This window comes from Saccopteryx bilineata, chromosome 5, assembly GCF_036850765.1.
Source record: "Saccopteryx bilineata isolate mSacBil1 chromosome 5, mSacBil1_pri_phased_curated, whole genome shotgun sequence".
Taxonomy (NCBI): domain Eukaryota; kingdom Metazoa; phylum Chordata; class Mammalia; order Chiroptera; family Emballonuridae; genus Saccopteryx; species Saccopteryx bilineata.
The window spans coordinates 263,855,176-263,865,212 of record NC_089494.1 but is presented as its reverse complement, the minus strand read 5'-3'; the positions used below and the strand labels follow the sequence as shown (position 1 = coordinate 263,865,212).

The following is a 10,037-nucleotide window of genomic DNA, read 5'->3' as shown; positions in this document are numbered from 1 at the left end:
AGAAGAGCACTGGGCGTCCTCTCGGACACTTTGCTGGGATTCCACCGTGGCCCCTGCGCGGGGGAGAGAGGTGGCTGCCTGGAGAATGAGGAAGGAAGAGTGGACAAAGAAGGAAGGAAGGAGGGACGGCTGTGGCCTGGGTGCGGGGTGCCCTCACAGTGATGGGGACACAGATGGTGACAACCTGTGGATTCGGAGGCTCCACGTTTCTGCACGGGGACTCCTTCAGCCTCAGAACTCCGCCCAGTGCCCAGAGGTGAGCAGAAAACGTGGGCTCTGGCCACAGGAACGCCAGAAACCCCGCTCAAAGCAGCACCGTTGCGGGGTCCGGAGAATGTCCAGACCCTGAGACTCTCCTGGGGTGAACAGCCGCCGCTCGGAGAGCTGTCTGAACAGCCTCGGAGACCGCGACTCCAGCCGCCTCGGCCGCGGACCCCGTCGGAACTCGGCCTCTCCCCTCGCCCGGACGCGGGCTGCGCTCTGACCCGCGCGAAGCAGAGGCGAGGCCTGGGCCAGCACTTGGCTAATCCACGCCTCCCTGTCCAACCCCGCGCCGCAGCAGGGAGCATCCGCCGGTTGTCCGTGTCCCGGCCTTCGCTGCCCCGGTGGTCGAGAGCGTCACCCAACGTGGGGCTCTCCGGCTGTTGCCCGTTGCCCCGCAGTCAGGCACGCTCCCTCCGCAGCCCCCCGCAGGCCTGCGCTGGCGAAGGCAGGCCCACTCCTCTCTCTTGGTCTCCTCTGGCGCCGGGACTCCCGTTCTCTGCGCCCCTCACCCCCCAGAGGCAGCTGGGAGACGCCGCCCTGTGGCATGCCTCCACTCCCAGCAGCCTAGCACGTGCAGGGCACTTACTAGCGCGGATTACAGGAGAAGAGACAGGATCAGGGAGGTGAGGTCCTGGCTCACGACCAGCAGCCGCGGAGCAGCGAGAACTAGAACCCACACAGCGGAAAGCCCGTTCTGCCGGTGCTGGGACTAGTGAGAGGGGTGGCCACGACCCCTCAGACTTGTGGGTTCCCAGAAGCGCTCAGGAGACATCCACCCAGGGCCACCTGGGAGGGTGGATTATTATCTGCAAGGCACTGCTCCCCACAGTCTTCTATCTTGCCTCGGTTTCCCCATCTGTCAGGAGTCCTGGGATTAGTCCTTCTCTAGTTAGGGAGCTCATCCCCCCCGCCTTGGTCGGGCCCTTCTGGTTGGGGTGCGCCAGGGAGCAGCACTTGGGGAACCAGCGCAGCTCTTCCCAAGACCCCAGCTCCGTGTCCTCCCCTATAGAGAGGAGGGAAGCCTTCATTTGTGTCTGTGGAAGCTGAAGTTAACCCTGTGAGCCTGTATCACCGACCCTCTTTGTCTCTGTGCCTCCCGGGGGGCAGGACGTGAGGGCCAGAGGAGATGGCTTCACTGTCTGGTCCTGAGTCTGCAGGAAAGGCCCCTCTTACCAGAGGTCGCCTTCACTGGGCATCACAGTTCGTTCCTGGCAGCCGTGGGAGGAGCACGCTGGCCGGTGAGGGGCAGCGTGGGCAGCTGGCTCCCGGAGACAGGCCCCAGGAGCCCCAAGATACGCACCATTTTGTCTCCGCGGCTCCAGACCCGCAAGGTCCCCGGCTCACTCAGTCTAGGCCTGTACGGCCTCGTCGCCCACTACTGCGCCCTCTCGTCTGATTTCGGGCATCGGTGGAGCGGAGAGGGCCCCAGGCCCAGCGTGAGCGAATCCCAGGCCTGCCAGAGCCACGTATTGCCTGGAATAGCCTCTCCTCACCTCTGTTTTCCTTTCCGGAAAATGATGTTGACCCCAAAATTAAAGCAAGTTGAGAGTCTGGGCCTGCAGTCGCCCTCGGGGAAACGGGCGGCGAGCGTTTGGATAGGGGCCCCTCGCTGGCCCTGGCGGCTGAATGTGTCTCTCCGCGATACCCCGCGTCCGGTGAAGCCGGCTCCGCCCGCGCCACCGCGCTGTGACCTGGCGACTCGGCTGTCACCCGATCCTGAGGAGTCCCTGCAAAAGGTGACTCCTGAGCAGCCGCAGTGGCGGCGTGGGCGGATGCACGTTTGTCCCCGCGCTCCCGCTGCAGAAGTGGGAGGTAGCTTCCCACTGTTCTACAGTCACAGAAAGAGATTCAAAGAGGGACGGGGCCTACCCCCCAGACCTCCGCGGAGCGGCAGGAGCTGGGCCGGAAGCTCCCGCCCCCCTGCCAGGGCCTGAGCCTCCAGAGGAGCGGGACTGTGCGGACCAGCACTCACTCGGCGTGACTACAGGCGGGGTCATGGGGAGGAGGCAACCTTTTTTTTTTACACTCTTGAGACTGAGCCTGAGAGCTAGAGAGTTCCTTTACTCGACATTGGCATTAAAATACGCCACAATGTTGCAATCCTGACACCCGGAATTCTAAGAAAAACAAAACAAAACAAAAAACACTGTGGTCCATCAGCCTCTTGTAGTTTTTAGAAGCCCCGGGATCCTCACGCCCCCTATACACGCACACACACACGCACACACACACAACCGTGCACACATGCACATACCACTCGCGCGCGCGCACAGTTACTCACGCTCAGTCCAACACTCTTCCCGCAGCGAGGTAATTACAGCCCTTGCCGGACAGTGATTGGCCAGCCTGTTTCTCATCTGGTCCCTGCAGCCAATGGGCGGTCGCCTGGCCGAGGTCCCACCTCCCCAACCTCGGCGTGAGTGGCGCGGACTCCCCGGGAATGGATCACGCCTGGGTTCCCGGCCGCGAGACCGCCTGCGCGCCCGGATCCCGCAGCGCCTCTGTGCAGTGGCCGCGCTCGGGGCCGCTGCGTCGTCCTTGGGCCGAGCTGGCGGCCCGCCCGCCCGTGCCGCCCCGCCCCTGCTGGCCCCTCCTCCACCCCTCCCCGTCCCCAGCGGCGACCAGAGCGGCGACCTGAAAGGCGAGGGAGGCGGCAGTCCGGCCAGCTGTCGGCGCGCGTCCGATCCCGGCCCAGCCCAACCCCGCGCGGAGGCCGCCGCCTGCCTCGCGGGGCCCGACGCCAGCGCTCCGAGCAGCGGCTCCAGGGTCGGCCGGTGCGTGCACCCGGGAGCCGCGCGCCACTGTCCCCAGTGGGGACCGGGACTGGTCGCGCCCCGGGCTCCCGGGACCCCAAGGAGCCCAGCAGAGCCCGACGGGCCCGCAGCCGCGATGCCAGACGAGCTGACGGAGCCCGGGCGCGCCACGCCGGCCCGCGCCTCCTCCTTCCTCATCGAGAACCTGCTGGCGGCCGAGGCCAAGGGCGCCGGGCGCGCGGCCCAGGGCGGCGGCGCCCGCGAGGACGAGGACGACGACGACGACGACCCGGAGGATGAGGACGCGGAACCTGCGAAGCGGCGGCGGCTGCAGCGGCGGAGACAGCTGCGCGTGGGCTGCGGGCCCGGCGGGGAGGCGCGGGCGCGGGCTCTGCTCGGGCCTGGCGCGCTGGGCCTCGGTCCCCGGCCGCCCCCCGGCCCCGGGCCGCCCTACGCTCTGGGCTGCGGCGGCGCAACACGCTGGTTCCCGCGGGCGCACGGCGGCTACGGAGGCGGCCTCAGTCCCGACAGTGAGTTGCAGCGCACGGATGGGTAGGCCCGGCGGTGGGTCCGGGTGCCTGCCCGCGCATTTGCTCCGGAACTTTGGATTCATCCGCGCCCTTCTAGGTCTACATGCTGCTGTGTGTGGCTGGGTCAGGGTCTCGTCTGGCCCCCGCAGAGACTCCGGTCGGGCGGGTTGGGAGGCCCACTCTCCGGGACGGGATGCCTCCACGGGGAGAGGCCGCTTCGTAGGGTCTGGGTTTCGCCCACTGCCAGGCTCTGCCGGTCCTGGGGAGCCGCCGGGAGGAACTCGGGGAGAGGGGGCGACAGCTGAAGATAGAGAAAAGAAGGGAAAGAGAAATCTGACGAGGAAAGACAGGAAGCCGAGACAGGGTGGGGGAAACGCAGAGGGCGGGCGGGAGGGACGTTGGGAGAGCAAAGCAGAAAAAGACGCAGAGAAAGAAACCTCTGAGTGAGGAGGGCGAAGGGAGAGAGGGCACAGTGCGGAAAGGAGAGGAGGGGAGGACGAAGAGAGAATCGGATGTGGAGTAATACAGGCATTGAGCAGAAGGAGCCACTGTTGTGGGGGGCCGGTTCGGGGAGGGCAGCGGTCGTCCACAGTGTCTGTGCCCCAAAGTGCCATCTCCTGTGAGGGCTGCCGACCAGGCCTGGGCCGGGGACCTGGGCCTCCCTCCTAGTCCTCTCAGGCCCAGGGGCTGCTGATTGCCAGGCAAGAGGGGAGCCCGTGCTGAAGCCCCCATTCTCACCCCTCCCTCCCTTTTCTGCTCCTCCCCCTCTCCTGTCTTTGTTCCCTGCTGAGGGCTTGGGGCAGGGAGTGGGGCGTTCTCAGCCTCGGAACCCGTTCATTCTGACCCCCGAGTTCTGCTCCCCTTACCCAGGGTCGCTGCCTCCCTTGAGGACCTGCCCTTTGCCAAAAGACACCTGGGAAGGAGATCAGGAAGCCATTCCAGCCTGGTCCCCCGGCTTTGCCAGACCCCCAACACACACACACACACACACACACACACACACTCACCGTGCCGCTTGCTCAGGGTTCTCAGGGGATGGGGAACTCGCTCTGAAGTCTAGTTAGCTTGGTGGCATGTTCCTGTGGCATGTGCCGGGGGAGGTGGGCAGAGACTCTGCCCTCTTTGATGCCCCCCTGTCCGGTATGTATGCCATGGGGACCCATAGAGGCCGTGCTCAGAATGTCCGTGCCCCTCCTGCAAGTGTAGGCGGGTCTCAGTGGGTTCCCCAAAAGTTAACCATCAAATTTAGGACCCTTCTGAGGTGTTTTTGAAGAGGGTCTCTAAGGGTGAAACCCCTTCCTTCCCCTCACCCCTTCACCACCCCGTCTTGGAACCCCCAGCCAGCTCCCAAGGGGTGACTTCTTATTTCGTGCAATGCGGGTTAGAGTCTCCATTTGCACCAGCTTGGCATTTTGTGGCAATTCAGGGGCCTCTGGGAGTCTGGGGTGTGAGGTGTTGTGCGGAGGCAGAGGCTCCCTTATCTGGTAGCAGGCGCAGCGGCCTGGAACCTGAGCCTCTGCGGGCACCGTGCGGGCTGAGCCACCAGGCTTGGGCTGGGGCACACACAGACCCGGGGCATACATAGGGACACCTCCATGAGCACCAGGTGAGATCATCCAGGCCGCCACACCAGCCCACCGGCACAGACACACACTGGACACATTGCTGCCCGAGTCCACAGCCTCCCGGGCTGCCCGGCTACACTCCAGCTGGACCACAAGCCGGGGGACCTTTGCACAGAGGCTCAGGCCAGGTGGAGAGGCAGAATGGCCCGAGGAGGCCTGGGGGGCCCTGCGATCAGGTCTCAGCCTCTGAGCTGGGCCTGGAATCTGGGTCCCAGACAGACGTGCAGCTGGTGGCACTGCATCCTCCCTTGCCGACCTGGGGCATCTCCTCGCCTTTGGGAGGTCAGGTGGACCTCGGTATTTGGAGCACTGGGTCAGATGCCCCCCATTCAGTACAGATGCCCCCCACGCAGACTTCTGTACCCCGAAACCTGCTGCCTCCAGTGTCCGGGTGGGAGGCAGCGGCTGCGTATTCCTGCAGAGCTCATGTGTATGTGTTTCCTTCCAGCGAGAGTGTCAGTTGCTGGGCACATATTGTGGACAATTGTGGACGTCTGCGTTAGAGGTCAGGACCGGGAGTGACTGGGCATCCCGGTGTCGCCTGGGCATTGGACTTTTCTTCTGGGGATTGTTTGCATTTGTTTGTCTTCTTTCTGCAGGAATGTTTCTGTGCAAGCGGGAATTTTGCATCTGCTCCCGAGAGTGCATGGGCAGCGGGTGTTTATTTCTGTGTCTGAGGGGCTGTGACCCAAGGGTGTCTCTGCTGGTTTTCAGGGGGCACAGCAGTTCTCTGAAGGCTCTCTGTCCTCCTGGGAGGTGGCCAGGAGGCGTCGGTGTGTTTTAATGGTTACAGGAAGTCAGTTTTCTGCATGTGCTTGTGTGGTTCTCTCGCTGTCTTTTCTGTCTCTCGTGTGGGTGTCTGGCCGTTGGGTTGGTGTGTGTGGTTTCTGGGCTTCAGGTCCCCCCCTGTGGCTCTGCCTCCTGCCATCCCCCAGGAAGTGTGCCCACTCCAGGGGTACGGTGGCAGGAATATTCCCCAGTGTGTAACAGCGGGTGACGGCATGGCGTGATAGGGGCACATGGCCTCAGAGATCGGGTCTGGAGAGCAGCCCGCACAACCAACCGTGAGCCCTTCTCTCCCCTGCAGCCAGCGATCGGGACTCACCGGAGACGGGCGAGGAGATGGGTCGCGCTGAGGGCGCCTGGCAGCGGGGCTCCAGGCCGGGAGCGGTGCAGCGGGAGGCAGCGGAGCTGGCGGCGCGGGGCCCTGCGGCCGGCGCGGAGGAGGCGGCCGAGCTGGCCGAGGCTCCGGCGGCGGGAGAGGCGCGTGGCGGCGTGGCGGTTGGCGGCGGTCGGAAAAAGAAGACGCGCACGGTCTTCTCGCGCAGCCAGGTCTTCCAGCTCGAGTCCACCTTCGACCTGAAGCGCTACCTGAGCAGCGCCGAGCGCGCGGGCCTGGCCGCCTCCCTGCAGCTCACCGAGACACAGGTCAAGATCTGGTTCCAGAACCGCCGGAACAAGTGGAAGCGGCAGCTGGCGGCCGAGCTGGAGGCCGCCAGCCTGTCCCCGCCCGGCGCGCAGCGCCTCGTGCGCGTGCCGGTGCTCTACCACGAAAGCCCCCCGGCCACGGCCGCCGGGGCCCCGGCCACACTGCCCTTCCCGCTGGCGCCCACTGCGCCCGCGCCGCCCCCTCCGCTGCTCGGCTTCTCCGGGGCCCTGGCGTACCCCCTGGCGGCTTTCCCGGCCGCTGCCTCCGTGCCCTTTCTGCGGGCACAGATGCCTGGCCTGGTGTGAGCCGCATCCTCTGGGCCCGCTCCCCGCGGCCTCTGCGGAGCTCTGCGGCCGCGCAGCAGGGTGGTGTCAGGGCGCAGGGGGCGCAGGGGGCCATCCGGGCGGGCTGGTAGGCTCCTTCAGCCTGCTCTGGGCCTCGGGCCTGCAAGCTTCGCCCTGGTGGGCAGTCTTTGTCTCAAGCTCCCCCAGGATGTAACAGGGACGCGATGGACTGTGGCTCTCCAAACTGGAGCTAGAATCCTCCAGGGAAGAGGGCATCGCAGAGAGACAGTGGCCATGCTGCTCAGAGTACCTTGGGGACAGGCCTCGGTCTAGAAGTCCATTTAGCCACCCCTCAGGAGCCAGCACGGGGCCAGCCCCCAGCAAAGACAAGCCACACACAGGCTGTCCAAGGTGCTTCCGAGGGAACCATCCCCCAACGCTAACGTTCCTTCCTGGGACCACGCAGGGCCCGGGAGGGCAGGCCACCTGAGGACTGTGATCAGCATCAAGGCCACGGGGACGGGGCAGCAGCCCAGCTGGCAGAACAGGGGGAGAGGCCCCTGCTGAGGGGACAGTGCAGACAGCCGAGTGGCACTTCTCAGCCCCTCCTTCGGAAGACAGGGCCAGGCTGGGCTTCTCTTCTGGGCTGTGGCCTCCGGCAGCCAAGGCTCTTTTTTTTTTTTTTTTTTTTAAATGAGTCTACTTATTTGCGTATGGAATAAAAAGGGACGTTTTCTGGACATTTTCTGGCTGCTTTGTGATCACTGAGGCTGGGCCCCTTCTCTGCTGCCCCTGATGAGATGGCGCCCTTTTCGATGTTGACCAGGGACAGTCAGGGCCCCGTCAGTGGGCTTGGGGCTGGTGGGCAGGGGTCTGAGCTCTGGGAGCTGCACTCTCTCCTCCTCTTTCCTCTGGACCAGCAGGACCATCGAGGAAGTCGGGGAGAAGAGGGAGCTGGGGAAGGAGAGAGGTTGTAGGGTGTGCCCTTTATCCTGAAGTGTCCTGGATCCCGAAGTTCTGGAGTTTCTACAAAAGCAACAGCCACCGGGAAGGTTAGGGAAAACCCATCGGCCACTTGGTTTGACACAGGAAGGTGTGTGGCACTCCGTGTCCCCTGTCCCATCCTGCACTGGAGTTGAAAGCCATCTCTAACCAGATGGTTCTATTTCTTTTGGCCAAAACAAAACACGGGCACTGTGGGCAAGGGCTGGTGAGACACACTGAGGGCAAGGGCTGGGGAGACACTGCGCTCGGTGTCCGCCTGTGATCTCTGGTGAGCTGGGGGGCTTGGGCCAGGGGTACGGTCCCAGCTCAGGGCCCAAGTTTGTGGGCTTTCCAGGAAAGCTTCTTCCAGTGGTCTGGGTCCCCGTGGCCACCCGGCCTCCACCGTCCTGGGCCGCCTGCATGTTACAGGGTGAAGACAGGCGCTCCTGCATGGGGTGGGGTGCTTTATTGTGTCAGCTTCTCCAGCTTGGGGAGGGAAGTCATTTGGGGTTGAAAGTGTCACTACTGTGACAGAATCAAGCCCCGTGGACACCTTCATCTGGGTCAAGATTCAGACCTCTATCGGTTCTGGTTCTCAAGTGTCCTAATGGGATGGCTCAGGAGAAGGTGCCACAGCTGTCCCCACAACCCTGTTTGTTTCCGGTGTCCTGAGGCCAGACCCTGAAAGCTCTAGCTGGGCCTCCTGGGTGGGGCAGCCCCTGGCCCAGGCTGACTGGGCACCTCTGGACCCTGAGATCCCACCTTCGGACCCCCAGTGCCCAATACTGGACAGGGGTGGACATCTTGAGGGACTTGTGGGGTCCACTTTCCAATCCAGCCCCCGCCACATTGGTGTGGTTGAACAACCAGCTCTGCACCTCAGCACCCCCCACCCCTCCAGGCTCAGTTTCCCTGAGGGGGGGAAGCTACCCCATGCAGCATCCCCCACCCCTCCAGGCTCAGTTTCCCTGAGGGGGGAAGCTACCCCATGCAGCACCCCCCCTACCCCTCCAGGCTCAGTTTCCCTGAGGGGGGGAAGCTACCCCATGCAGCATCCCCCACCCCTCCAGGCTCAGTTTCCCTGAGGGGGGGAAGCTACCCCATGCAGCACCCCCCACCCCTCCAGGCTCAGTTTCCCTGGGGGGGGTAGCTACCCCATGCAGCACCCCCTACCCCTCCAGGCTCAGTTTCCCTGAGGGGGGGAAGCTACCCCATGCAGCACCCCCCAGCCCTCCAGGCTCAGTTTCCCTGGGGGGGAGCTACCCCATGCAGCACCCCTCCCACCCCTCCGGGCTCAGTTTCCCTGAGGGGGGGAAGCTACCCCGTACTGCTGCTTTTACCAGCCAGCCCCTGAGCTTGATTTCGACTTTGTCTAGAAGGGACTCAGGATCTCCTTCCACAGAACAGGTTTGCTGCTAGTTACTTGCAAAGCCCTTCACACCCGGTCAGCGAGGTGCCAAGGGGGCTCCAACCTGGCCGCTCCAAGGGCAGCCCCACCCCTCTCTCCAGCTCCCCCCCACCAGGCCCACTCGAGGCTGCCACCCCCCCAGCTCAGGCTGCACCGGGACCCTTGTGCTCTCTGGCTTTTGTGGTGGCCTCGCGCAGCCAGCGGACATCTCGGCCAGTCCCCCCCGAGGACACCGCTGCCGCACAGCTCCCGTCGTGAGGCTTTGGGCCAGGGCGGTCCGCCTGCAGCTTCCACCCTCAGCTCCTCGCTCGGCCTCTTTCCGTCCGTCTTTCCGTCTGTGCACCAGGCCCGCAGCGATGGCTCTAGGAATGCCGAGGTCACCGGGACCACGAACGGGAGCATTAAAACCCAGGTTAAAGGGGTCATCGCAGCCCTGATGGTTTTATTGGACAGTGGCTGATGCGGGTGCAATGGCATGGTGACCATTACATCTTTGCAATGACTGAAGGCTGGTGCCTGGGTCCCCAGGTGGGTTTCCCTGGGGGAGGGGGGCGGGTGAGTGCACGAAGGCGAATCTCCACCATGCCGCACTGGACCACAGGCGTGGGAAGGGTGAGGAGCATGTGGGCGCCGTGTCTAGAAGCTGCACTGCCCTCCAAGAAGCAGAGAAGCTGGCCACCAATGTCACAGGGAGGAACGGTCTCTGGGCCACGCACGCAGGGAGGACTCAGGGAGGACGGTGTCTTTCCGTGGACTCCGC

The 10,037-nt window shown here is 64.3% G+C and overlaps 1 protein-coding gene across 1 annotated transcript; it reads left to right on the top strand.

The window, feature by feature from the left end:
- Nucleotides 1-3,046: 3,046 nt before the first annotated feature.
- HMX1 (H6 family homeobox 1) lies at nucleotides 3,047-7,616 on the top strand. The gene is made up of 2 exons (XM_066280848.1): nucleotides 3,047-3,547; nucleotides 6,260-7,616. The coding sequence occupies exons 1-2, from the start codon at nucleotides 3,154-3,156 to the stop codon at nucleotides 6,904-6,906; spliced, it is 1,041 nt and encodes a 346-aa protein (XP_066136945.1). The 5' UTR covers nucleotides 3,047-3,153; the 3' UTR covers nucleotides 6,907-7,616.
- The last annotated feature ends 2,421 nt before the right edge of the window (nucleotides 7,617-10,037 follow it).